Source organism: Hippocampus bargibanti, linkage group LG06 (assembly GCF_051943395.1).
Source record: "Hippocampus bargibanti isolate YZ-2025 linkage group LG06, ASM5194339v1, whole genome shotgun sequence".
Classification (NCBI taxonomy): domain Eukaryota; kingdom Metazoa; phylum Chordata; class Actinopteri; order Syngnathiformes; family Syngnathidae; genus Hippocampus; species Hippocampus bargibanti.
In genome coordinates this window covers 31136975-31164676 of record NC_142739.1, presented here as the reverse complement: position 1 = coordinate 31164676, position 27702 = coordinate 31136975, and the positions used below count along the sequence as shown (strand labels likewise).

At 48.9% G+C, this 27702-nt stretch overlaps 2 protein-coding genes and 1 long non-coding RNA gene across 7 annotated transcripts; 1 reads left to right on the top strand and 2 right to left on the bottom strand.

Annotated features, from left to right (window-relative positions):
• Positions 1-402: 402 nt before the first annotated feature.
• mnmip1 (manchette microtubule inner protein 1) lies at positions 403-8048 on the bottom strand. Of its 2 annotated transcripts, none has more exons than XM_088999129.1 (16): positions 7578-8048; positions 6251-6408; positions 6126-6183; positions 5945-6054; positions 5782-5872; positions 4966-5027; positions 4854-4893; positions 4259-4353; positions 4066-4167; positions 2989-3109; positions 2810-2927; positions 1720-1876; positions 1538-1606; positions 1315-1472; positions 1004-1067; positions 403-938 (listed from the first exon to the last, which is right to left on the bottom strand). In XM_088999129.1, the coding sequence occupies exons 1-16, from the start codon at positions 7918-7920 to the stop codon at positions 906-908; spliced, it is 1779 nt and encodes a 592-aa protein (XP_088855255.1). In that variant the 5' UTR covers positions 7921-8048; the 3' UTR covers positions 403-905. The 2 variants fall into 2 exon arrangements, with proteins under 2 accessions (XP_088855255.1, XP_088855256.1); XM_088999130.1 differs by having other exon boundaries at positions 3058-3109.
• Positions 8049-8159: 111 nt separating this feature from the next.
• thrap3a (thyroid hormone receptor associated protein 3a) lies at positions 8160-16189 on the bottom strand. Of its 3 annotated transcripts, XM_088999127.1 has the most exons (11): positions 14930-15069; positions 14692-14855; positions 13291-14064; positions 12658-13173; positions 12421-12593; positions 12125-12236; positions 11869-11953; positions 11216-11376; positions 10895-11060; positions 9471-9602; positions 8161-9383 (listed from the first exon to the last, which is right to left on the bottom strand). In XM_088999127.1, the coding sequence occupies exons 2-11, from the start codon at positions 14706-14708 to the stop codon at positions 9237-9239; spliced, it is 2283 nt and encodes a 760-aa protein (XP_088855253.1). In that variant the 5' UTR covers positions 14709-14855; positions 14930-15069; the 3' UTR covers positions 8161-9236. The 3 variants fall into 3 exon arrangements, with proteins under 3 accessions (XP_088855251.1, XP_088855253.1, XP_088855252.1); XM_088999125.1 differs by lacking the exon at positions 14692-14855 and having other exon boundaries at positions 8160-9383; positions 14930-16189; XM_088999126.1 differs by having other exon boundaries at positions 14692-14997.
• LOC148897277 (uncharacterized) lies at positions 14930-16850 on the top strand. 2 transcript variants are annotated; one of them, XR_016115363.1, is made up of 3 exons: positions 14930-15068; positions 16225-16507; positions 16576-16850. It is a non-coding gene; the product is annotated as an uncharacterized LOC148897277 (long non-coding RNA). The 2 variants fall into 2 exon arrangements; XR_016115364.1 differs by lacking the exon at positions 16225-16507 and having other exon boundaries at positions 14946-15068.
• Positions 16851-27702: the final 10852 nt, after the last annotated feature.

Genomic DNA, 27702 nt, shown 5'->3' with positions numbered 1-27702 from the left:
TGGTCGTTTTATTTGGATAAAAACGCCTTACTATGCATGGTCGTTTCTTCAGCTAAAAACGCCTTATTATACATGGTCGTTTTTTTTGGATAAAAATGCCTTACTATACATGGTCGTTTTTTCGGGTAAATACGCCTTACTATACATGGTCGTTTTTTCGGGTAAAAACGCCTTACTATACATGGTCCTTTTTTTTAATAAAAACGCCTTACTATACATGGTCGTTTTTTCGGGTAAAAACGCCTTACTATACATGGTCGTTTTTTTTAAAGCTGAAAAACGCCTTACTTTCCGTGATCTTTTTTTCCAGCTATAAACGCCTTACTGTACATGGTGTTTTTTTCCGCTAAAAAGTAATGTGATCATGTGTGTGTGTGTGTGGGGGGGCGTTGCTAACATTGGTAAAAGGACCAGTCCCAATGGAGTCTTTTAATTTCCCGATGGCTCCCCCGCGTGGAGATAATGAGAATAGCATCCGTGCACAAAAGGCAACAAAACCATCAGGATCAATCAGAAACTCCATTTTGTCCTCGATTGAGCCACATTCCCGTTTTATCGCATCCCCAATTAATGCTAACAAATAAAAGCCGTGACACGTATACTTGCAAACGACATTTTTGTCTTTCCCCCCTGGAGCGCGTTTCTGAGCAACAGAGGTCAATGTGACCCGAATTAGAAACACCCCCCCCCCCCCAAAAGAAAAATCTCCCTGAGTGCATATTTTCTTCTCGTCGATGATTTAAACGTCAAAAGCCAAGAAATGACGGTAAGGCCGGCAGAACAAAGGTCTCTTTGTTTGCCGTTTGGGGTCAATGGAAGGCTCGACGTGTCAGGAGCTTTCACGTGGTCCTTGGCGGCCATCTTGTTTGCCGTCCGTCCACGCCGCCGTCGGTCGCGCTTGTCGATTACGGATTCGTCCGCAACGCGGCCACTTCTTCCTGCTTGGAAAAACACGGACGTTTTGAAACACGCGCCGTTCGGCGCCGCGGGACGCCGCTCTGACCTGCAACGTCTGTCGTTTATTCCTCTCGGTCCGAAGTTCCTCCTTCACGTCTCCGATGTCGCGTCTGATCAAAGACAAAGGCGGAAAAACACGCGTTGAGTTCTTCTGGTCCCTTTGGTGGACTCCAGCCAGGACGGGACCGCGACAACAAATTCACAGGACGGCACATCGGAATGGTCTCACACACAAACCGAACAAAAAAAAAAAAAAAAGACCTTATATAGTAAGGCGTTTTTGTCAGCTATAAAAAACGGAGCATGTACAGTCAGCTGAATGGCGGCGTGAAATGCTCTCGGCGGACGCTAACTCACCGATGTCGCGCCTGCAGAAGCTCCAAGGCCACCCGCAGATCCTTGACTTCGGCCCGCAGGCCCTCCAGCGTCACCCGCTGGTCTTTCCGGGCCACGTTTGGGCTTTGCGGCGGAGGCGGCGTCTTGGCTCGCAAGTCCACCTTGAGCTGATCCGCAGCCTGCTTGGAGAAATCAGAGCCAAGGTTGTGGGCGCGCTCTCCCGCAAATGGCCAAGCCGACCCACCTTTGGCAATCCGGGCGCTTTTTCGGGTTGGACCTTCTCGCTCACTTCCTGTTCCGAGTCATTTGGATTCTGTTGAGAAAATTCGTTAGCGGCGCCGAGGTCGCGGGTTCTCGCCGGGGCCCGCGTGGCTTTTCTACGGGTACAAGTCATCTCAAAATAGAGTCAAGTGGAGGAGAAGCTACCTGCGCTCCGACGGCGGCGCCCGTGGGGGGTCTCCTCTGGGGGGGCTTGGCTCGCTCGGCCGTCGGGTGGCTCAGCTTGCCGCCGTCCGGGTCCGAACGATCGGCCTCTTTGCTGGCGGGGGTTTTGGGCGGGGTCGGCGTCATTTGGCCGTTGGCTCTGCCGCCAGTGACAGACAGCACGGTGACATCATTTTGCGGCCTCACTCTCACACTCTTTTGCATTAAATACAGCTTACAAACTTCATTGGTTCCCAGAAAGTGTGTGGAAGTTCGTCTTCCAAACATTTATTTCCTATAAGAAACCATTAAAATAAGAATAATCCGTTCCCAGGTCCCCATAAAACATCATGATCTACTAAATAAGCCTTAAAACTACACAAAATACACCTTACTTCATGTCTAATAAATGTGCTGACGGTATTGTAATGAAAGAAATAAACGGTAGTGTATAACCAAGTCATTTTATTTACATTTGTGATGGTTGTTGATGTAGTTGACTATTGATATCTGAGTGAAGTGGCTGTGCTTTCTGGGCGATAATACCCTCACTCCCACTGTCCACTGCAAGCCGCTTTTTGTTCATCCAAACCAACAGAAATCACACAAACGCACACCTCCTTGGGGTTTTGCGATGATCTCCTCCTTCTGCTCGACCGTCATTTTCTTTTGGGTCCTCTTCGGCTTAACACTAGCGTGTGGCGGGGTCCCATCATAGCAGATGTACTCCCCTCGATAACAAACCACGTCTGCACTCAAGGAATGGCGGTGACTAAAACTTGTCCTCCAGCCTCCGTGCGGTTTGGTTCGTTTGCCAAAAACTAGTTGATATCCTCAGGAATTTAATGTTTGTAAGCTAAAGCGTTTGTAAGCCGAGCTATCACTGTCACGAGATTGCGGAAAACTGGATATTGTGTGCTATTCCGGTGATAATGACAAAAACCCCGGCAGTGGAGCGGAGCCATTTTGGCAGCAAGGCGTTGAGGTGGCAAATGTTTTGGTTTGCTGTGTTTCCAGTCACGGTTTTGTTTGCTACTTTGGACCTCTTTGTCGCCATGACTTTTGAGGTGATTTTGTGGCGGCAATGACTCACTTGGGCGAAGCTTTGTTGCTTTGGTCTTTGGTGTGAGCGGGCGAGAGTTTGTGGATGGCGGGCAGCTTGACTTTGGCGGGAGGGTGACTGCGCAGGTCCCTCAGCTGCGCTTTCTCATCTGCCCGCAAGCAAAGCAAATGGTTTTTTTGTTCTTCCTGGCTTTTTTGCCTGGAGCCCACCTTGGCTTTTGGTGGGGGCCACTTTGTCGGCGGGCGTTTCCTCTTTCTCGTGGCCGTCGCCAAACGTACCCGAGTCTTCCTTGGCGAGGTTGCGCGCTGGCGGGACGCTCTCGTTGCCGGCCTGGTCAACACAGCGCACAAAGGGAGCCAGGAAACACAAAAAAACAGCAAATCATCTTCAACATGCTTCTTCTTCTTCTTGGGTTCATTCCTGCGCCCGTTGCCGATTGGCTTTTTCAAACCACCTCACAGTCACCCATGTTAACTCATTCACTGCCATTCACTCATTTATTTGGCTAGCTATTAGTTGGCTGGCTGTAAGCTATCTATTCGCTATCTATTCGCTATCTATTTGCTATCCATTAGCTAGCTGGCTAGCTTTCTCTCTATTTCAGTTACTTTGGGGTTGAGTGAACACTGGCGCGTGTGGCTGCCGCTGCTCACCCACAGAAAACTATCCTGTGACTGTAAAGTGACCCTGAGAGTTTTGAAAGGCGCCTATAAATAAAATTATTATTATTCACAAATTTATTCAGGAATTGATAATATGATGTAGAGCGCCATTCCTCAATTTGTTCGGGTTTTGTTTGATTGTTTTTTTTCATGTTTGGGTGCCAATAAAGTGCTGGCCAGACCTCCGGGAATACCACAAGGGGGCAGCATTTCCCTTTTCTTTCATGTTAGCGCTTTGTTCCAGCTTTAGCTGTCGTTAAAGCGCCATATCAACCAATATGGATGTAATGTATTTTGTACGTGTGCCCCCATTTCAAGCTCGTATAACTCCAGACCCATACCACGTAGGAATGAACTCTTTCTTTTCCTGATGAAAGAAGAGAGTCTAAGGTTTCTTCTGCCGTATTGGATGTTGACGTCGTCCTAAAAGTCAATATTTTGCGGGTCCCGTCTGCCGGTGAATGAGTTAATAAACTGGGCGCTATCTCTTGTGCCGCCCCCACCAGCCGCCATCTTGGTGGGGGCAGATGAAAGAACTTTTCTGTCTCCTTTCTCGTTCCGGACGTGTTTTTTCGTCCAATCAAGTGCTTGGCGGCATTTTGGACGTTTTGTCCATTGGCTGACCTTGAGAGTGTCCGCGGGCGGTATGACCATGACAAAGTTGTCGGGGAAGAAGCCGCAACGGCCGTTCAGCTCGCCCTCCCACCAGCCGTCGTCTTCGGTTTCCTGCCGAGGCGAAACAAAATGGCGCTGAGCACAAAAGAGCTTCAAGGGGGACGAAGGGGGGGACGAAGGGGGTGGACAGGTGGACAGGAACCTTTCTCAGGAGGACGACCACGTCGCCGATCTTCAAATCCAGCTCGTCCTCCGCTTTGGCCTTGTAGTCAAACAGGACTTGACAGCACTCCACCACTGACGAAACACCACAAATTATCTCAAATAATCTAAAATAATCAGAATAATCTAGCTAATACCTAGCGAATAGATAGCTATTAGCTAGCAAATAGATAGCTGATAGCTAGCTATATAGCAAAAAGATACATTAGCGAGGTAAATAGCTAGATAGCCAGCTTGATAACAAGATAGCCAGCTAATAGATTTTCAAGACTTCAACCTGTCGCCATTTTTGCACTTTCACGATAATAATAATAATAATAATAATAATAATAATAATACATTTGATTTCTAAGCGCCTTTCAAAACTCTCAAGGTCACTTTACAGTTACAGGATCAGTTTTTCTGTGGGTGAGCAGCGGCAGCCACACGCGCCAGTGTTCACTCAGCCTGGAAGTAACTCAAATAGATAGAAAGCTAGCTAGCCAGCTAAATAGCTAATAGATAGCAAGCCATAACTTGTCGAGTTTGCCCTTTGCCGTCAAGTGAGAATGAGGAAAGATGAAAGCGCCACCTACCGTTTTTGGCCTTGCTGCGCACGGTGGCCCTCTGCGAGATCTACAAAATGGCCCCCAAACGGCGTGAGCGCAACGACGGCCACGTTGGCGAGCGACGGCGGTGCTACTCCACCTCTTTGCTGAAGACGGCGTCGCTCAGCTTGGGTCTGGCCTTGCTGTCGCCGTGTTTGCCGTCTGTTGACGCAAAAGTCACATCGCCGTCGTTCACGCGCATCGTCCAGAAAGCGACCAAGGGAAAACCACCCAATGAAAAGCCCACTCTAGATCGGGACTCTAGACCCCCAGGAGGTCCAAAAGTCTCCGAGAGCCCACGTTGCCGCCTGCAGCTGCACGACTCTTGGGTCCTTTTCATCAGTGGCAGTTCAAAGGACTTTTGCTACGACCGCTCAGTGATCGGTCGCCTCATGGTTTGTTTCACCCTTTCGGGTTTGTTTTGTTTTGGCAGGTTTGCTCTGTTTTCAGTCATGTTCTCGTCATGGTTTTGTTTGTTACTTTGGACCTCTTTGTTCTGATGACTTTGTTGCTGTACCTGAGCTCATGAACTTAATTGGTTCCCAGAAAGTGTGTGTCAGGCAAAAGGATCGTCTTCCAAACATGTATTTCCCATAAGAAACCATTAAAATGGGAATAATCCGTTCCCAGGTCCGCATAAAACATCATTTTCTAACAAAATAAGCCTTAAAACCACACAAAATAGACCTTATTTTACCTATAATAAATGTGCTATGGTATTGAAATGAGAGAAATAAACTGTACTGTATAATAAAGTGGTTTTATTGACCTTTGTGATGGTCGTCGATGTCGTTGCCTCGTTTGTAAGCGGAGGTATCATCGTCATTGTTGTTAACTCTATTTCGTCCAATTTCAAAAACACAATAGCAAATGATGTTTTCAGACGAGGAAAGCTGAAAGTCGGCGGCAGACGCACCTTTGGGGGCCACGAAGATCTCGCGGACAAAGTTGGACGGGAAGGCCCCCACTCGGCCATTTTTGATGCCCATCCACCAGCCGTCTTCGATCTGGAGCGCGAAAGAGACGCTAAGGAAATCATCCTCCTCCTCCTCCTCATAATCCAACATTTGGCGTCTCACCTCGCTGAGGATTTCCAGCGTCTCGCCGACCACCAACGGCAGCTCGTCCTCGTTGACGGCGCTGTAGCCAAACACCACCTCGCACGTCCTGGCTTGTTTGATCCGCTTGGCTGCACACAGCAAAGTTGGCGGCTAACGAGCGCCGCGGATTTAGCGAGCGGCGACGGGGGGCGGGGCCTACTTGTTCGGATGCTTCTGGGTTCCCGCTTGGCGTCCCCCGTCAAGGAGAGCGGCACTTCCTGGAAAGAGCACACGTTAGCACAAGGCCGAGCGAGCGAAGCGGGTCGCCGTGTTAGCCAAACGGACCTTGACAAAGTTGGCGGGGAAGATGCCTCGCTCGCCTCGCACTTCGCCCTCCAGCCAGCCGTCCTCTGCGGCCTCGGTCACGTTCTTGACCACGTCCCCCATTCGCACCGTAATCTCATCGCCCGTGGTGGCCTCGAAGTTGACCAGCACCAGAACCTCTGCGGCACAAATAATCCCTTTCATTTCTAAGCACCTTTCAAAACTCTCAAGGTCACTTAACGGTCACAGGAGACGTATTTCTGTGGGTGAGCAGTGGCAGCCGCACGCGCCAGCGTTCACTTAACCCGGAATAACTCAAAAAGATAGAAAGCTAGCTAGCTAGCTAATAGTAGGTACGCTACAGTTCGCTATATTCCACCGCCATTGTTTCCGTCCAGTGAAGTGAGCGCACTCTGTACTCGCAGTCGTATCTCACGGCATTTTTGTGAAGTACGTGATGGTTTTTGGTGGGATTTTCCAAGATAGGCATCTTATGATGATGTATTACACGTGTTTCCCTTCATGCTGGTTCTAGAAATTTCCCAACGCGACCACGAGAAACGGGGGAGAAAGTTACGAGGCAGTTGTATTTTTATAACTCATAGAAGTGGCAGAATATACATTTTTCTCCATAACTGCCAGCTTTCAAGCAAAAAGAAGCATTAGCATCTCTATTTCTAGAGCTGGCCGTTTTCTTTCCTAGTATTCAGTGACAGCCATTTTGGATTTCTGACGAAAATCAGCCTGCAATCGATCGTATAGTTTGAGTCTGTTCTGCTCTTGTTTACAATTTCAAAAGCTTTCCAATGGCACCTTACTCGTTAAGATTTGGCAAAAATGAAGAAAGTTATGATAGTTCCAACTGTCATAAAGAACTCTGTCGCAGATTTTCATTGTTTTAACTGTGTCATTACAGGCAGAAAATGCGCTCATATTTCCAAAATTAAAAAGTCCATTATTTCCTTCTTATTTGTCATACAACAATAATCTATGCATCATTTGAAATCTATCTAAATGCACTTTAATATGGTATTAGAACATGTGTGATGAATTACATATTATGGAAACCTTTTTGTCACATCCCTAATCAATGTGTTGTTGTCACAATCCGACAGCGAAACCTTGATTTGGTTTCGGTGTCTTCGCGGCCCTCCGACGGGAGGCGTCGAATCCCGCGACGTTTTGTTTGGCGACTTTTCACTTTGGGGGCGTTGGGGGACGTCGTCAACGTCGTCCCGTGTTTACAAGCGCGACGTCTTCTCGATTCTCGAGCAAAAACAAACGCAAACCGGCCAAGTCGGACTGATTCGGCGAGTCGGATTGGAGAAGAAACCGCGGCGTGACTCACCCATGGCGTCGCACTTGGTCTTCCCCGAAGTCTGAAGTCTTGGACGTCTCGTGCGACCTTTTTTCGAACCTTGGTCGGTGTTCCTCGAGGCTCGTCGCGGCAAGTCGAGAGCGATGAAGCGGCTTGTGGGGGAGGTTCGTGTCGTCAAGGCGGAAGGAGGCGACGAGCAGGGGAAAAACAGGTGAGGCCGGTTCTCCAAGACGCCTCCCAACTTGGGTTGACGGCCCACTGAGGCAACCACACAACTATTCGCTCGCCGTGAACGTCTCGGTCCCGAGTTCGACTGGGGATAACGTCCACCGATAGCATTTCTGCCTAGCGACTGAGCTCGATAGACGAGCATGGAATTTCACAAGTTTGATATCTATTCAGCGAGCAAACTAATCCTTACACCGCGGGTGTCCAAGTCGAGGCCCAGGGGCCAAATGTGGCCCGCCACATCGTTTTATTCGGCCCGTGAAAGCAAATCAAATTTGTTTCATGTCATGATGCTTGCTAATGTCCCAACCAAAAATGTCAAATTGTCGTATGTAAACCACAATGACAGTCATTATGTTTGATTAGAATTTGAAAACTAGTTGTTTATTCATTTCTTCCTTCACTTTTAAATGGGCACTGTGATTGACAACAATGGCGACGCAAAACTGAGCCGTAGTCGTCAGTGTTCTATTTAATAAAACGTCTTCGGTCACACAAACGCCCGCATAACGCACATCACTTAACTCACAACTTGTGTGACAATTCCAACTGCATCTGATGTAAAAAATGTGGCTATACAACATAAGCCAGAGTGTGTACGCAAGCGGCAGAAAAACAAAAATGGAGTACAGTGAGACCTCGGCTTACGAATACTTGAGCTTTTAACTCAACATTCAATTTGCGAGCATATCATCTTGGCTGACAAACTAGTTTTCAGCGGACGAACCAAACCACGCGGCGCCACTGTGGCTGGCGGACTAGTTTTCCACACCCCCTTTCTTTGAGTGCAGACGTGGTTTGTTATCGAGTGGAGTACTTTTGCTATTATGGGAGCGAAAAAGACCCCACCGCAGGCTAGCGTTACGCCGAAGAGGACTCAAAAGAAAATGACGGGCGAGCAGAAGAAGGAGATCATTGAAAAACACCGAGTTGTGCGTTTGTATGACTTAGCGTCCCAGTAGCATTACGCTAAGTCGGCCATTGCTACCATCACAAAGGTAAATATACATAAAATAAGGTATATTTTATGTAGGCTTATTTAGGAGAAAATTAATTTTTATATGGACCTGGGAACTGATTATTCTCATTTTAATGGTTTCTTATATGGGAAATAATTGTTTGGAAGACAAACTTGTCACCCTACACACACTTTCTGGGAACCAATGACGTTTGTAAGCTGAGCTATCACTGCATTTTGCAGTAAAAACAGAATCATCTCCCAAAACGCAGAATCGGGCGGACTTCGCCACATAAATGAAAGCGAAAATGGCCTGGCCATTCAAATGAATGGGGAGAAGCGCCCCCTGGTGACCGCTGGAGGTACTAAATCTGTTTGAAGGAACACCCCAATCCGAAGGTCAACCAACGTAAGCGCACGCGTGTTTTGCCGAAGCTCCGACGGCGAAGGACCCAAATCGGATGGCGACGCCAGTGGACGCGCGTCCAATCCCGTCGGGCCGCTCAAGTATTTCCATCAGGCGGACGGCGGGCGGCGCTTTTCTCTCCGTTGACCGGGAACGGGTCTCGGGCCCCCCCGGCGTCACCTTTGCGGAGGACGAATCTGGGTCGCGGGCCAGCCGGGTCCACCCGTCCGGCGCCGTCGTCGTGCTGGATGGGCGGACGCCAACGCGCTCTGTTAACGAATGCTAAGAAAACAACCGAAAAAGAGCCAAAGCGAGAAGAAAGTGGTCCTACCAGGAAGTAGGTTCTGCTCTTCGGAGCGCCTTCCTGATCCCGCCGGTCCTCTTGGGGCGGGGCCGCCACGCCTGCATCGCCGTCTCCTCGCTCGTTGGCGCTCCGCCAGCCGCTTGCGCTAAATCCTGCTTGCTACAACCGAAATGCAGTTTTCACAAAGGGGAGGGACTATCAATCCACTGCATTGATCACTGTGTCCCCCCCATCCCCCAACCTACCTTGGCTTACGAACTTAATTGGTTCCCAGACAGAGTGTGTAAGGCGAAAAGTGTCTATCCCAAACATTAATTTCCCATAGGAAACCATTAAAATGAGAATGGTCCGTTCCCAGGTGCCCATAAAACATCATTTTCCTACGAAATAAGCCTTAAAACTACACAAAATAGACTTTATTTTATGTATAATAAATGTGTTATTGCATTGTAATTAAAGAAATAAACTGAACTGTAAAACAAAGTGGTTTTATTGACCTTTGTGATGGTCGTTGATGGCTTGATGGAATGGAGTGGCCGCTTTCATCAGCATGAAACTTGATGAGGAACGTAGCCTTCTTCTTCCACCATCTTGAGCAATGATTCTTTGTAAGCTTTGGCAGCTTTATGGTCAGAAGTGGCTGCCTCACCGTGACGAATGACACTATGAATCCCTGTACGACGCTTCAAGTTCTCGAAGCATCCGTGGCTCGCCTTGAAATCATCAACGGATGATGAACTTCCAGGTTGCTTCTTGACGTCATCAGAGTAAAGTTGCCGTGCTTTCTCTGCGATCATTTTACCTAGTTCCTCATCAATTGTGTTCTGTTTCGCTGGGTTGATAGCTTTTTGCATCAAGTGTACAGATGGCTTATGCGGGTTATTTGTGGAGCTATGATTGATGGGATTTTTTAACCTTGCAGTCTACACTCTGCCTGTGAACTATCACTAAAGTTGAAACGAGTCCAAAAATTTCTATCCATTTTCTCACTCTCTCTCTGTCGTCTGCCTATCTATTTGAATTTGCAGCTTTGTGTTTCTGTAAACCTGCCCCCCTCACTGCTGCGTTCTTGACCAATCACGTGCGGCTTTCACCGAGACTGGGGGCGGGGAATAGAGGACAAAAAAAAGCCCGCTGCCCTTTCCTTATTTGAAGAACGGGCTCGTTCACGAACGACACATCACTCATTGTGGAGCTCCGTGTGTATACCGAAAAATAGTTCGTATTCTCGTGAATTTAACGTTCGTAAACCGAAAAGTTCGTCAGCTGGGGTATCACTGCATACTGCCCCCCCCCCCCACCTCTCTGTCATATCCTTTTCTGGATATTAGCCTAGGTAGAAGTTAGCGTTGCTAGCCCTGGTGCGGACAGCGCAGAATGTAGGCATCCCCCCGCCCCCAACTTGTTGCCAGGGTTCCAATTGCAAGTGACAACATGCAAAGGTGACTTACGCATTGGCGCCAACGCGCCTCCTTTTCCGCGGGCGCCTCAGTCCAAGCGAGCCGAGCGCCGATCGAGCGATGTTTTGCGCGGTCGACCTCGGGCGCGTCGTCCGCGTGAGACTTTGAGGAGCTCGACGAGGACGAGCTGCAGCGGGACAACTTGATCTCGCCCATCCTACAGGGGGGCGGGGCAAAGGGCACGTCATTTAGCCTCCGAGTCTCTATTCAACATTTTGAACGGATTTCGACTTACGACCATTTCATCTTACGACCGTTTCCACTTAACAACCGTTTGGTCGTAACGGAACTCGGTCCTAAGTCGGATGTTACCTGTACTTGGGTCTCTTGGGAAAGGTTTCCTCCGATTGGTCCGGTTTAGGGTCCGGGGAACGGGCGCCCCCGTCCCGACGGGAACCTCTTTGGGCGCTCGGGTGCTTCTTCCGCCGTTCGATATCCAAGCGCAGGTCCGTTGGGTCACCCCCGCTTTTGTCCTGAGCGACGCACAACAGAGCAAAGTGTCGGTCGTGTGGCGGCTAGTTGATGAGCCGGAGCGGCTAACGAGATGGCGCGTAAACTAAACCCGGCGGTGCGCAGGGTGACGGTCCAAGTAACAGCGAAGCCCACTCAAATCGGTTTGGCTGGTTTTTGCAATCGGAGCCCCAGGGCCTCGACGCCGGTTTTGGGCTACCAAAATCATCTTTGCGCAGTAAAATCGCCAACGAAACGCAAACAGAGTTGCAAAGCGCGTCTCTTTTTGGATACTTACGCCGGCTGATCCCTGTGAGCGGCTTGGGCGGCGCAGCGTCCACGTTTCGATCTTATTTGCGAGCCACGGGCAAAGCTCGGGCCCACATAAAAACCGACTCACGACTGAAAGTCCAAGCGCCGCCTTCATTCATGGGGCGGCGGGCGGGCGAGTGGGCGGACTGGTGCCGTTCAGTGCGCCCTCGTTTTTAACGTCATAGTTCAAAATATGGAGTCACCTTGTCCGTGCCATCCTCCGAGCTTTGCATCGCCTCAAAAAGCTTTGCGTGTTTCTTAAAAGCGCTCGGCGAGACGTCGATTCTCCTGTCAGGGGGAGAGGGGGGACACCGATTAAGAGGGCGGTCGGCGTCCGTCGCCACGACGACAATATCCGACGGGACAGCGAAGGACCGACCTTTGCCCACAAAGAAAAACAAACATGAGTTGAGGTTGGACGACGGAGAGCAAACCTCACCCCCGGTTGAGGGCGACTACCTGTGAATTTGGGGACTCTTTCTGGGCTTGGCGGACTCCCTCTCGGCAGCTCGTCTTTGGTAGACGGTGAATCGCTGGTTCAGAGTCAGTCGGGGAGGCGCAAAGTGCTGGGCTGTGCGCAAAGCAAATGGCTTAATCTCGCTCCTCGGTGAGGAAATATCCGACGCGGGTTCACTCCAGCTAGCGTCTGCATGGACCCGCGTCGGGGGACTTCACCCGCAACGGCCGCAAAGCCCATGGGAGCAACCCCGGAATGTTCCGGGATCGGTCAAGTACGCCGGCGGCGGTCAACTCACCTCTGACGTGGTGCAAAATGGCCACAATGTGCTGCGCAAACAGCTCGGACGGCGTCTTCGGCATCGGGGCGCTTCCGACGTGTTGAAAGATAGCGCGGAATTCGCCGCCCCTCTTTGACCACCGCGCCAGGTCCTGAGAGAACCGGCGCTCCAGAGCCAACGTCTGGGAAGCGCTGAAGGCGGGAACAGTGAGTCCAATGCAGCAGCGGCAGCATTGCCTCAAAGGGGGGCGCTTACCCGACTGAGCCGTCGCCGTGGAAATCCAGTCTGACCTTGACCTCGGGCTCGTTTTTTCGCAGGGACAGCGGCGGCCAGTCCGCTTCCACCACGGTAAAGGTCTCCCCGTTGAAGGTCCGCCTCAGCGGCGGCAGGAGAGCCGCCGAGGGAGGTTTGGCCGCCCCGCTGGGATGGCGGGCCACTTCTTCAAAGGACCTTTCCCGCCGGGCCACGTCGGTCCGACCATCCTCTCCAAGTCGCCACCAGTCCAAGTCGTCAAGCGACTCTGCGGACGTATGCGTGACCTTCGGAGCGGGCTCATCCGGATCCCCGTTAGCCGGAGGCTTTGGGTGAGCCTCGGCGGGCGGCTCTTGGTCTGACGGAGGAGGCGGATCCGTGAGGAAATGCTTCAAGGTCACTTTGGAGTCTGCCGCCGCAGGGTTCCCGTCGCGGGCTTGATCCTGCTCGGCGGTCTTTGCCTCTATGCTGCTGTCTTCCGAGGCGGCCTTTGGCTTTTCCGTGTAGTCTGCCAGAAACCTGAACCGAGCGAGGTCACACACGCACCCACAGAAAAAAAACAAAGACAGAGCTAGCACGACAACTTTGTGCGTATGCGGAGAAGCGATGCCGACGCAAGAAGGAAACAGGTCTTACTTTGCAAAGGCGGCGGAGATGGCCGTTTTAGCGCCGGACGGGAGTTCTGGACTCTTGAATACGTCCAGATTGGAAAGCATTCTCTCCAGCGCTTCCTGTGACAAGACATCGGTACAGGGCGCGCAACCGCCCGCCCGCCACAAAGGGGCACTGTTGCTACTGTCCTTCGGGGCTGCCTGGTGGCGGTTTTGGCGGTCCGGATTTTCCACCCCAGCTTTCATCGGAGTGCTGTTGCATTCCTCCGGGACTTTGCAGCCCCCCTCGGTTGAGCCAGCGCTCGGACCTTGTCGCGCCTGGTCTTTCTTGGGTTCCTCGCAGGTCGACGGCTCCTCGTTCACGGCATTCCCACTCGGATGAGCCGCCAAAGAGGCTTTGGGAGAGGAGCCGTGGGAGGAAGCGTTGGAACGCCGGGACGATGGCGAAAGGGAGCGTGCTGGAGGAGGAGGGGGGCTTGCGGAGGACTTCTGGGGGCCGGCTCGCCCTCGGGACTGGTTTTCCTGCTTCTGCGGGTCCGCCCTCTCATTTTTCCAGTTGTTACGGCCATTGTTGTGGTGGTGGTGATGCTGGCCTCTCCCTCCGCGGCGGCCACCGCCACCGCCACGCTGGTAGCGCCCGCGGGAGAAGTAGCCCCGTCCTCTGCCTCGGAAGTTGTACGGCCTCCGGAAGCCGCGCTGGTAGCCCTGGAATTCGCGGCTGTTTTGGTATTTCTTGTCACGGTGGTAAAGTGGCGACAGAGATCGTGACCGGGACCGCGTTCGAGACCGGGACCTGGAGCTGCAAGAGTGAGAAAAATGATATTTCCTGTCTGGTTTTGGTGTCCATGTCTAGCCTTGGTGGTTTTTTTTACACATACACACAGACACAGACAATGACACGCACACAGACACACAGACAGACACACACACACGCATGCACGCACACACACGTATCTGTACTTGTAAAGTGAGTACTTTTGCTACCTCTGGATTTGGGTTACTGGACAATGTGGAAAGTGCAGCCGGTGCCGAGGCTTTCATTTCAGGTATTGCGCCTGCCAGATTCATAGTTTTTTTTTTTTTTCCAGTCTGCACTTTGAAATGTTCTCCAAAAGGCCTGGTCAACCGCCCGCCCGTCTCCTCGGTTGCTTTCCATTCGCTTGCACGTCACGGCAAATAAGTTACAGAAGATGCAGGACCGCCACGCTTCCACGCGGTGACTCTGGCGCGCCGCGTCTGCAAATGATGGCCAGGAGCCGTTGCTACGTTTTGTCTTTACAAGGCAGAGCGCATGGCCGGAAAGGTTTTCTCCGTCAGAGTTGGACCAAGTTATAGCGAAAGTAAGGCGCCGGTCCAACGGCAACCGCAAAAACCTCAAAGGAGACTCGAGAGACGTGCAAAAGTGCAAAGAAAGAACAAGACTCACCGCCTCCTTTTTTTCATTGGGATCGCGAGCGATTGACGAGGCGGCGCGCTGAGACGCTCTGCCCGCTAATGGCAGCGACTCGCGCTTACAATCCAGCTACGTCACGTGGCCCAAAACCGAGAAGGAGGAGAAGCAGGAGGGCTGTACCCAAATGCCGTTTGACTCTATGCTTGCCGGTAAGGGACGAGTAGCAAAATCAATCGGGGTAAAAGACATTTCCATTGTGATCCAAGCCTACCTGTAACGATGTCTCCTGGAGCGCGGTCGCGACGGGCTGCTTGGAGAGCGTGAGCTGGACCTGGACCGGGAACGCGACCGGGACCTGGAGCGACTCCGGGACCGAGAGGCGGATCTCACGGCTCTGGACATCCCTGCCGGTAGGCCGGGCGCCTTCAACTTGAAGAGAGAAAAAGAACAGGACAGTGATACCTCAGCTTACAAACGCTTTACCTCACGAACCTTTCATTGTACAAACATTTAATTCGCGAGAATATAGTCTTGGCTGACAAACTAATTTTCGGGGACGAACCAAACCACACGGCGCCACGGTGGCTGGCGGACTAGTTTTCGTCACCTTCTTTCTTTGATTGCAGACATGGTTTGTTATCGAGTGGAGTACTTTTGGTTTTATGAGACCTCAAAAGACCCCACCACCAGCTAGTGTTCAGCCCAAGAGGACACAAAAGAAAATGACGGTCGAGCAGAAGAAGGAGATCATCGAAAAACACCAATGAAGTGTGCGTTGGTGTGACTTAGCAGTCCCATTACCAGTATGCTAAGTCGACCATTGCTACGTGTGGCTAAGGGTGTTTCTGTGTTGTCTAAGCAACGGTCTCAGCCATTAGAAGAGGTTGAAAAACTTATGTTGATTTGGATGAACAAAAAAGCAACTAGCAGGGGACAGTATGAGTGAGGGTATTATCGGCGAGAAAGCACGGCAACTTCACTCTGATATCATCGAGAGGCAACGACATCAACGACCGTCACAAAGGTCAATAAAACCACTTAATTATACAGTACAGTTTATTTCTTGAATTACAATCCAATAGCACATTTATTATACAAAAAATAAGGTCTTTTTGTGTAGTTTAAGGCTTATTTAGTCAAAATTTATGTTTTATGGGGACCTGGGAACGGATTATTCTCCTTTTAATGGTTTCTTATGGGAAATAAGTGTTTGGAAGACAGACTTTAGGCCTTACACATACTTTCTGGGACTCAATTAAGTTTGTAAACTGAGGCATCACTATATTTGTGTAGTTTTAAAGCTTATTTAGTAGAACATTGTGTTTTATGGGGACCTGGGAACACATTATTCTCATTTTAATGGTTTCATATGGGAAATAAATGTTTGAAAGACAAACTTTTGGTCTTACACATACTTTCTGGGACTCAATTAAGTTTGTAAACTGAGGTATCACTGTATTTTGTGTCGTTTTAAGGCTTATTTAGTAGAAGATTATCTTTTATGGGGACCTGGGAACGGATTATTCTCCTTTTAATGGTTTCATATGGGAAATAAATGTTTGGCAGATGAACTTTTGGCCTTACACACACTCGCTGGGAACCAATGAAGTTTGTGTGTATGTGGGAAACGCTGGCTTGCAAACGACGGCAGGCGTCCAATCCGGACGACGGTGAAAAGCAAGCAGACGGACGAACGAACGGCTGGACTTTGTTCCATGCGTCGCATTTAGCAGCGGTCGGCTAAAAGTGACCATTTGAAATCTGCGTCGACGGGGCCTCTTTGTCTCCAGCTTCTCACCGCATGCGCATTTTGCCAGAATGGAGCCACTGTATCAGTCGGGGCATCTCGGTGCGGTTTAGACTTTCACACAGCTTGTAAAACTCTTCATTTTATGGCTTTTTCTCCTTTTTGCGCAGACACAAAATGCGGGAGGTTGAGGGTCATATTCCATCGCACCATTTGAGGGCAAGTGAGGCTCCCACGACGAACCTTTTTGCTGCATTTGGATTGGATTGGATTAGCCTTTATTGGTCTCGCAGTGGAGACAATGACATTTCACAGCAGCAAAGTGATGAAACGAAGAGGAAAGGAAAGAAAGAAGTAGGAAAACAAAATACGGGAGCTGCTGTAAAGGCACTACCATCTTGACGTAAAAAAAAACCCAACATAATAAATAATATGACAACACAAAGACACAGAGTCATTCTTCTTCAGAACTTGCGGTACCCTCTTTGTGACATGAAGCAGATGAAAGAGGAGAGGATCAAAGCGTACTTTTCACCAGTGGATCAGGGACGTCATGGTGGAATGTGCACGTTAGCTACAGGCTCCTTCCTGTCTGCTTTCAAGCTGTAGCTAGCATCCAGTGACCAAAAGAGATAATATTAATACTAATAAGAATACATTTAATTTCTAAGCACCTTTCAAAACTCTCAAGGCTACTTTTCAGTCACAGGACAAGTTTTTCTGTGGGTGAGCAGCGGCAGGTACGCGCGCCGACGTTCACTCAACCCGGAAGTAACTCAAGTAAGTAGCTAGCCAAATTGATAGCCATTACATAGCCAGCTAGACAGATAACAGCTAGCCAGCTAAATAGCCAGATAACTAGTTTGTTATGGTCTGCTACAAGCTAAATGTTGAAAGCAAACACCAAGCTAGCTGTAGCATCCATTGACCAAAAGAGAATGTCTCACATGTCCCGTCCTACGTCAATCCGCTTCAAGTCCAAGCCGCGGCGGCAGTTCCCCATCCCCTCTTTCAATGTCTTTCTGGTACCGATGCGGAAAGGAAGGAGGGGGAGGGGCTTGATTTCACAGCAAAGGGGCGGGACAGCGCCATCGCGTCCAAAGATTCATCGACTTGTTGCGGTTTGAGACTTGAGACTGCGGGTGGCGGATTGTCCCAAAACATCCCTCGTTCCTTGTCACGCCGTTAAAAGCCCACTTCCAGAGTCCCGCCATCTGTTTCCGTGGTTTTCATCGCTAATGACGCGCAGCTGTTCCTCCGGAATCTGTCGGCAGCCCAATCAGCGCCATTTTTTTTTCATAAATAGCCAGCTAGATAGCCAGCCAGATAGCTAGCGAATAGACAGAAAAAAGATAGCAAATTGATAGCTAGCTAAGTAGCAAGCCAGATAGATAGCCACAGAGCTAGCTAATAGACAGCAAATAGACAGCCAGCGAGGTAGCAAGCTAGATAGCCAGCCAGATAGCCAGCCTGATAGACTGCAAATAGATAGCCAGCTAGGTAGCAAGCTAGGTAGCCAGCCAGATAGACTGCAAATAGATAGCCAGCTAGGTAGCAAGCTAGGTAGCCAGCCAGATAGACTGCAAATAGATAGCCAGCTAGGTAGCAAGCTAGGTAGCCAGCCAGATAGACTGCAAATAGATAGCCAGCTAGGTAGCAAGCTAGGTAGCCAGCCAGATAGACTGCAAATAGATAGCCAGCTAGGTCGCAAGCTTGGTAGCCAGCCAGATGATCTCGACGATGGGGTCTCCCTTGTGTATTTTTGAAATTGCTGCTGCAATTAGCGTATTTTCTGGTGTGTGCGGCGCACGGCAGTGTCATATAGACACACCCCCACGGGTGTTCCGTCGCCGTTGATTGGAGCAAAGCGTCCAATCCGGGACGAGGACATCCAAACAGTCCCGACAGAGACGGACAAGCAGAGCAGCTGCCGCTTCATTCCGGCTAGCAAACTAGCGGCGCGCAACTCGATACGCGTCTCCGAGTGCGCAAAGAGAGAGAGCTCTTGTGTCAAGTCTTGATGCTTTTGGCCGGGACGCCGCGGTTCAGGAGGGGGCGGGGCTTGATGAAGACCGTCAGACGAATCCACAGACTTCCATCTGGGCACACGAGAAGGACGCCGGCAGCTGAAGCGCCTCGGCGCTATTTTGGTCCGCCGCCGATGACTTAGGGCTCTATCCTGGCAAAATAGGCCCAGTTGCCGCTTCCCTTTGGGCCTCGCGGGTCAAAGGTCGGAGGGCTCGGGGGGGGGGGGGGGGGGGGGGGGGTGCGTCTTTGAAACGCGTCTGACAGGACAAGTCAGCCCTTCGTAGGCAAATCAAATTGTGAAATTCAGTACTCATCTATCGAGCTAGCAAGCTAGCTCGGGAGTGAGCTAGCTATATCTCTTTCTATTCAGCTAGCTGAATAATCCTTTACATCACGGGTGTCCAAGACAAGGCTTGGGGGCCAAAACCGGCCCGCTAAATCATTTTATTCAGCCCGGGTAGGCAAATCGAATTGTGAAATTCAGTGCTCATCTATCGAGCTAGCTCTCTTTCTATTAAGCTAGCTGGCTAATCCTTTACATCAAAGGTATCAAAGTAAAGGCCCGGGGGCCAAACCTGTCCTGCCACCTCAATCTATTTGGCCAACAACAACAACAAAAAACGACTGACACCCCTGATCCACAGCGTCCATTGGCGGAGGCCATTTTGAAGGACGTCCTTCCAAAACGTCCACCCCAAAAAACAGGCCCGAAAACATCCGCGTCAAACGTCACCGTACGTCCCCGACTGAGGATTCGGACTTTCACGGCGTTCAGGTTGTCCCTATTTTTGAGTGGTGGCAGCAACACAAGCCTACGACTGTGGGAAGGAAGCCTCCAAGTGGGATTTATTTTGGTCGCGTCCGTAAGACGCGCGACGTCGTGGCGTTGGTGTTGCCTCTCCAACACAATCAGCTCAAGATGGCCGACTGGCGAGGCTTTTGTGTTGATCCTTTGATGCGATGCGACGCGACGGGACGCCGGAGCAAATTGAACGCACATTCACGTCGCGCCAGCAAAAACGGTCGTCATGGTGTGCGTTCTTGCGTTCTCGGGTTCTCGCGGACAGCTGCCGCTGATCAAACAGATCCTCTTCAATCCCGCACCCCAACGGAAAAGTTAAAAAAAGAAGGCCGCACCCTCTCGGGACGGCCAGCTCGCCATCTCCCTTCAACTACCGAGCTAGCTGGCTATCTATTAGCTATCTTCTGGTTATCTATTAGCTATCTGGCTGGCTCGCTAGCTATTGAGCTGGCTATCTGTTAGTTATACGGCTACCTAGCTAGCTGTCTATCTAGTAGCTATATACTGGCTATCTAGCTAGCTATCTCGCTGGCTATTTATTAGCTATCTGGCTGGTTCGCTAGCTATCTAGCTGGTTATGGATTAGTTATGCGGCTACCTAGCTAGAAACACCAATGACGTCCGAGTACCAGTATGCTAAGTCACTACGTGTGGCTAAGGGTGTTTCTGTGTTGTCTAAGCAACGGTCTCAGGCAATAGAAGAGGTTGAAAATGTCTGTTGATTTGTATTAATGAAAAGCACTTAGCATGGGACAGTGTGAGCGAAGGTATTATCATTACAATCCAATAGCACATGTATTACACATAAAATAAGGTCTATTGTTTGTAGTTTTAAGGCTATAGGGACCTGGGAACGGATTAATCTCATTTTAATGGTTTCTTGTGGGAAAAAAATGTTTGGCAGACGATCTTTTCTCCTTACACACACTTTCTGGGAACCAAATAAATTCGTAAACTGAGGTATCACTGTATTTTGTCTAGTTTTAAGGCTTATTTAGTATATAATGATGTTTTATGACGACCGGGGAACGGATTATTCTCATATTACTGCTTTCTTATGGGAAATAAATGTTTGGCAGACGAACTTTTTGCTTTAAACATAATTTCTGGGAAACAAGTTCATAAACTGAGGTATCACAGTATTTTGTGTCGTTTTAAGGCTTATTTCGGAGAAAATGATGTTTTATGGGGTCCTGGGAACGGATTATTCTCATTTTTAATGGTTTCTTATGGGAAATAAATGTTTGGCAGGCGAACTTTTGGCCTTACACACACTTTCTGGGAAGGAAATAAGTTTGTAATCTGAGGGACAACTGACGCACGTTGACCCCTCCCCGAAAGACAAAGAGTCAAGTGACTTACCGCTCAGCTTTGTCGTCCGGCGTCCAAAGTTGTCCAACTGTTGTGAAGCTGCAGCGCGACCGCCTGACTTTTGGCAGCCCGCTCGCGCACGAGCACGAGTCCCAGGAAACGGGGAGGGGCGCCGATCCTTCCTTGCTTTTTTTTTTCTCTACTCATGCAAGCGCACATCGCTGTCAAAAACAAACAAACAGAGAGCCATTGAAAGACATCAACACTGGCATTATGGCTTTTGAAATGAATGACAGCAGATTGTGAATAAGAAAGCCCTCAAATAAGCCCTTATATATATCCCAAAACTACCAGTAAGACTTTAGTTTGCTGACGAAGCTTCTTGGATAAGAAGTGAAACGTCCGACACCTTCAAAGAAGTACACATGATGACTGAAGAAACCTTTTCACCGATGGATCACTCCTGTATGACTGAGAGCTTACACAGACGAATCATCATCATCATCATCATAATACATTTAATTTCCAAGCGCCTTTCCGAACTGTCAGAGATGTTTGATCGGACACCGTGGACAAAGGTTGGATCACAGGAAGATTGTCTTTTACTGCCGGCAGGGGACGTATCCATCCAAGACAGACGCCCAAATTCTGCAGCCCTCTGACATGCTATTCATTGACAATACAGTGATCCCTCGCGGTTCACTTTTTGTGCACGGGTAAAAAAATCTTTTTTTTTTTTTATTGATGGCATGCAAATGTGCAAACAAAGTAAAAGAAACAACACTGCAAACAAAGCAGAATAAAATCAAACACGCTGGCTTTGATGACATTCTGCTCCATGAGCTCTTCTCTATTCTCCCTCAAAAAAAAAAAAAAAACCCACAGAATGTCAACAACTAGCGCTCACAATGTTCTTCTCTCAGAGAAAGACTCCTTTCGTAGAAAAAGACGCTACAGCTACAGCGCAGTCACGACGAATAGGCGCAGCGGCAAAATATTGTTTTACAACACCGTTCTTTAAGCTATTAAAAAAGAGCTTTTATTTTTTGTTTCGTTCTGCAGTATGTACACTTTTGCGTTGTGTAAAAAAAAACGCTGACTACATTGTGCTTGGCGGCTTTCACCTACGGCGGGCTATTTTTGGAACGCATCTCCCGCCATCGACCAGGGTTTGTTTACTCTATATGCAAATTACAGCGATACATTAGTAAAACGTGGTTTTCCTGATTCGAATAGCACGCTGTAAGCAATAAAACATGGATATTTATTTTCTTTTCCATGAACTGATATATTTGTAACCTGGCTAATGAGCTCTTCCTGCGAGCTCATTAGCTCAAGTGGTAAATTGCGTCCAAGGAAGGAGTTTCCCAAGTGGTAAATTGCGTCCAAGGCCAGACCTCCTCGATGAAGATGACAAGATAACAGCCCGTGTTCAGATTGAGGCCAGGCCATCTGCGCCTATTGTTGGGTTGGCCAGCTAAGCATGGCACTTTTAAATGTGGTAACTTCTTATTCTGTTTAATCTCTATCACAAACACTCAAGGACACGTTGCAATTAAAAGAACCATACACAGAACAATCGAATCGTAAATAAAATGATAAATAATAAAATAGCTGATTTAAACTCGACCGTGAATAAGATGTGCTTATGCTCGGCGCCAACAAAGCAGTAGACAGAACCAAAAAGCTTCAATGGAGGGATTTCAAAATATGTATCTACAAAAAAAGAAATGGGCAACAACTTGTGAGAGTGAGAAGTAAGTAAAGACGTTAAAAAAAGAAGGCCGCAGCCTCTCTGGATGAACGGAAAGCAGCTAGCAGGGGACATTGTGAGTGAGGGTATTATCGCTGAGAAAGTACGGCCACTTCACTCGGATATCATCATGAGGCAACGACATCAACAACCATCACAAAGGGCAATAAAACCACTTGATTATACGCTACAGTTTAATTCTTTCACGACAATGCAATAGCACATTTATTACACATAAAATAAGGTCTATTTTGTGTCGTTTTAAGGCTTATTTAGGAGACAATTATGTTTTAAACTTTTCGTCTTACACACACTTTCTGGGAATCAATCAAGTTTGTAAGCTGAGGTATTTTGTCTAGTTTATGGGTTATTTAGTAGAAAATGATGTTTTATGGGGACCTGGGAACGGATTATTCTCATTTTAATGGTTTCTTATGGGAAATTAATTTTTGGGATATACACTTTTTGCCTTACACACTCTGTCTGGGAACCAATTAAGTTTGTAAAGTGAAGTAAAATGTCTACAAAAAAAAAACCAGAAGTAAAGCCACGCAATGAGCAGATGCCAAAATAAAGCGTCTCATTCAAGGCCACGTGATGCAAACGTGATCCGAGCCGAAATGAGCGCCTTACTTTTCCGTTCCCACCCTGACCGTTGAGGTGCACGTCGTCACGCCCAAAGTCGGCTCACTTTGGATCCGGGGAGGGGGGCGCTGGGGGCAGGCTTTCAGCTCCGACCTGAGTCATCCAAGGCCTCTCTCTCTCTCTCTCTCTCTCTTAAAATAATTTAAAATCTGACGCTTTACAAAGTGCGGCCGGCGGCTTATCAGTTGACGTCGAAATGGAGGCTGAGAAGGCCGCCTTGTTTTGTTGGTGAGCGACGGCTTGTTATCTTGTCACGGTCTCATTTGCAAAGTCAAAGCGAAACCTTCCTCCGACGGTTTCGGAACGATGTCATGGCGGAACCCTGAAACCTTCGGAATGAATGAATGAATGAATTGCGACAGTTGGTTAGCGAGACCCTCCAAAAAGTCAGTCATGGTTCTGTGGGTGACAACAACCAAGCAACGTCCATCGTACGCACCAGGAGTGTCCAAATTTGGTCCTGGATGGCCGGCGTCCTGCCCGTTTTCCGTTTCTTCCAGAAGCAACGCTCACGATACAAGTCATCGGGATGGTTTTGATGCCAGCTGGTGGGTAGCGCATCGCAATCAGGTCTGGTGCCAGCTGGAAAACAGGCAGGCAGGCAGGCCGGACGTTGTGCGTTTAACATCACAAATAATACATTTAATTTGTAAGCGCCTTTCAAAAGTCTCAAGGTCACTTTACAGTCACAGGATCAGTGTTTCTGTGGGTGAGCAGCGGCTGCCACACGCGCCAGCGTTCACTCAACCCGGACTAACTCAAAAAGATAGAAAGCTAGCTAGCTAGCTAGGTAGAGCTTCAACTATACGGCTGAAGACATCAGGCTACAACCACGCTAAGCTCTAAATTTGAAAAGCAATAAAAACGTTTGTGGACTCTGGAAGGAAAATCCTACGCGATAAATGAAAGCAGAATTTGAAAGGACTTCATTCCCGTCACCGGTAAGGACGGGCGGCCTCTTGTCGCCAGGACGGAGCCATGTTACGTAGCCACAGGCAAGGACAGGTGGCCTGTTGTCGCTATAGAGGGCAGCCATTTTACGTTGCCAGTGGTATTGACAACAGCCTCAAATGAAGTCACTGAGATGAAAAACTGCTCCCCCCCCCCCAAAAAAAAAAAAAAAAAAAAAAACTTGAAGCAAAATTGAAATGATTCTTGGTTGTTGTCTTTTGGTGTTTGTTGAGCATTTTCTTGTGAGCCAGTAAGCAGCAGAACGACTTGCGATGAAGAGTACAAGTACTTGAAGTGAGTAGTATCTGTAGCCGTACTCTGTAAGTAGATGGCGTGCGTGCTTAGAAGTACTTCCTTGCAACAAATAGAATGTTGTGAAAGCAGCGGGGGGGCTTGTAAGGCGTCTGCAGAAAGCAGAACCAAGGTGAGGTGGCGCGGCGCGGCGCCCAATCCTCCCCTATTATGTCAAGGTACCTCTGGCGTTTACAGCATCTGCTTGCGGTTAGCGCTTGTAAATAGCCAAGCAAGCGAATCGCCGTTTCGGCCCAACAACAGCGTCCATTGTTCCAAACGGACACTTTCATTGTGCTTTGTGGGTAAAAAAAAAAAAAAAAAAAAAAACAACCACAAACAACAACATTAAGTTGAAGCTCAAAATCAAAGGAGAAGAATTTGACACGCGTCAACTGGGGCGCCGTCCTTATCAATTCATGTTTGGAAGACAAACTTTCCGCTTGAAACATACTTTCTGGGAACCAATTAAGTTCATAAACGGATGTATTTTGTGTATTGTTAAGGCTTATTTCGTAGAAAATGATGTTTTATGGATGAGCAGAAACAAAACGTCCAAAAGCTTCTTTGCTTTCACGCTGGCGTGGCCCACAATCGGCGTGACGTGTTTGGTTTCTAGCAAAACACGCAGGAAGTACGTCTGCTCCGGCTGCTCAATTAAAGAGGAGCCTCGGCGTTTTTTATGGGCGAGCAGCTGTGAGATTTCTGCCGGTTGACACTCGCCGTCAACTGGCGCGGATGCGAGCAGCGCGACGGCGTCCGCTAACATGGCGACTTTTCGGGTCTCGCCGCAAAGTCGTCGTAATGTCGTCACAGCGGCGCTTCCGCGCTGGAATGTCTCACGGCGGCTTCACCTCCCAAGAAAAAGCTTAGCGAGCCAAGATTAGCCACCTAGCTGAATACAAATCCGACTCATGTACCGAGCTCGCTAGCGCAGTCGCTTGCTGGATTGCTCACTGGGTTGCTAGCTAGCTCGGTTGCTGGCTAGCGAGCTCAATGAGCATGGAATTTAACAAGTTTGATTTGCTTTCACTGGCCGAATAAAATGATTTGGCGGGCTAGATTTGGCCCCCGGGCCTTGACTTGGACACCTGTGATGTAAGGGATGAGCTAGCTAGCTCAATAGAAACAGAGCTAGCTAGCTAGCTCTGTTGATAGATGGGAAGAAATCAAAGTGAACCTTTTATTTGGCTAAATGGAAGCAGATGCCTTCCTTGGAGGTTCCCGGTGGGGGGGGGTGTCACTCGCAACCACGTCCAATCAGAAGAAAGGACAACTGCCGCCGGGGATTCGGCGCAGGCCCTAAATGTGTCTTTGTTTTCTCGGTGGGCCGATGCCCGGAAGAACCCCCCGTACGGGCACCGGGCGGTCCGCCGCGGGACGTTTTCCAGCGAGTGCAGGAGGACTTTTCTTTGGAGAGTCAACATGATCATGCGGAGCCATGAAAAGGAGTCTCGACTTCCTTTTCACCAAGGACGTCGGCCATTTTTCCTCCCACGCGTCCCCAAAAAGTCTCCTTTGAGAAGCCTTCCCACACATCTACTCATCCCATTTACATTTGCTTGGTTTACTTGAATTCTGTTTAGCTGGCGGCTATCTATTAGCTAGCTGGCTAGCTATTAGCTTTCTAGCTGGCTGGCTGTTGTCTATCTATTAGCTAGCTGTTAGCTGGATGGCTATCTACTAGCTAGCTATTAACTGTATAGCAGGCTGGCTGTTAGCTGGCGGCTATCTATTAGCTATCTTTCTGTAAGCTGTCTAGCTGACTGGCTAGCTGTTGGCTATTTATTTGCTATCCATTAGTTAGTTGGCTAGCTGTTAGCTATCCATTAGCTACCTGTCTAGCTATTAGCTGACTAGCTGTTGGCTGTCTGGCTATCTATTTGCTAGCTATCATCTATCTATTCTGTAGCTAGCTAGCTTTCTATGGATTTGAGTGACTTCCGGGTTGAGTGAACGCTGGCGTGTGTGGCTGCCGCTGCTCACCTGCAGAGAAACGGATCCCGTGACTGTAAAGTGCCCTTGAGAGTTTTGAAATGAAATGGATGATGATTCTGATGATAATAAGAGGGAGGTAATGAAAGGCTAAAAGGTCAGAGAGCGTTTTCCAGGCGCTTTTAGAGCCCGCGTGGCCCGACGGCGGCAAAGTCAAGACGTGACTTGACGGCGTCCGTCTCGCCCAACGCGGTTTGTTTTTTTTTTCTTTTCTCGGGAGTTTTCCGCTGCACTCGACGTCGTGCCCGTCAGGCTCAGCTCATTTGCTCTTCTGGTTCTGCCTCCACCCGCCCACACGCAAAAAAACTTTCCTGTGTGGCTTGATTGACATTTCTTGTGGCATTTGTGAAAGACAAAGAAAGAAAGAAAGAAAGAAAGAAAGAAAAAGAAAGAAAGAAAGAAAGAAAGAAAGAAAGAAAGAAAGAAAGAAAGAAAGAAAGAAAGAAAGAAAGAAAGAAAGAAAGAAAGAAAAACAGGCACATTTGAAAATGTTGGCCAGCAGGAAACAAAACTGTTTCAACACGAGGGCCCTTGTGCTTTCTCGTACCGTTTTTTGTGCCGTGTCGCTCCGTCCTCACTCTTTCTCCCTCGCTTCCTTCCTTCCTTCCTCCCTGATTTATTTTTAACACACGTTTTTTTTGAATGGCACTTTCTCAAAGCATGCGTGCCCCCCCTCCCCCATTTTTTTCACTGAAGTGCAAAAAATAAATAAATAAAAGTGTGTAGTCAGCAAGTGAAGCAAGAAAAGACGCGCCGGCCGTCTCACATCTGAGCACAACGAAACCAGAAAATTGGGGGTTGCGAGTCTTCTGTGGTTACTTTCCAGCGGTCGGGGTGCCAAGCCTCCGTGGCAACGTCACAAGAAGGCCTCCAGCCAGCAGCTTGGAAGGCAACAAGGTCCCAACTGGAAGGCAGACGCCCCCCCGTCCCCCCCGTCCCCCAACCAACCAACCAAAGTCATCATCGTCCATCAACAAAAGCAGCAGCAGCAGCAACTTTGCGCTCAGAGTGCAAATCAAAAGCAGAATGGACGGCAAGCTCGATGCAAAGCTTCAAAGTGGCAACGGAAACGGGAAACAGCCGAGCCGAGCTCAACCGGGCGCGAAAACAAGATGGCGCCGGTCCAACAACAAGACGGAACCGGCGCAACAATCTCCGCTCATCCCACGTTTGGCGCTCGGATTCCGCTGCCGGCTAAAAATAGCCGCGGCCCAGGTACAGAAAATAAATAGATAGAAAGCTAACTAATAGCTAGCTCAATAGCTAATGAGCCAGCCAGGTAGCTAATAGATAGCAACTAAAGTGGTAGCCAGCTAAATAGCTAGATAGCTAGCTAACTAGCTAATATATACATAATAGCTAACCATCTGGCTGGCTCAAAAGCTAATGAGCCAGCCAGATAGCTAATAGATCGCAAATAGATAGTAAATAAAGTGGTAGCTAGGTCACCGGCTAAATAGCTAGCTAATATATTAGCCATCTGTTAGCTCGCTAGCTTTTTTTTTATTTGAGTTACTTCCA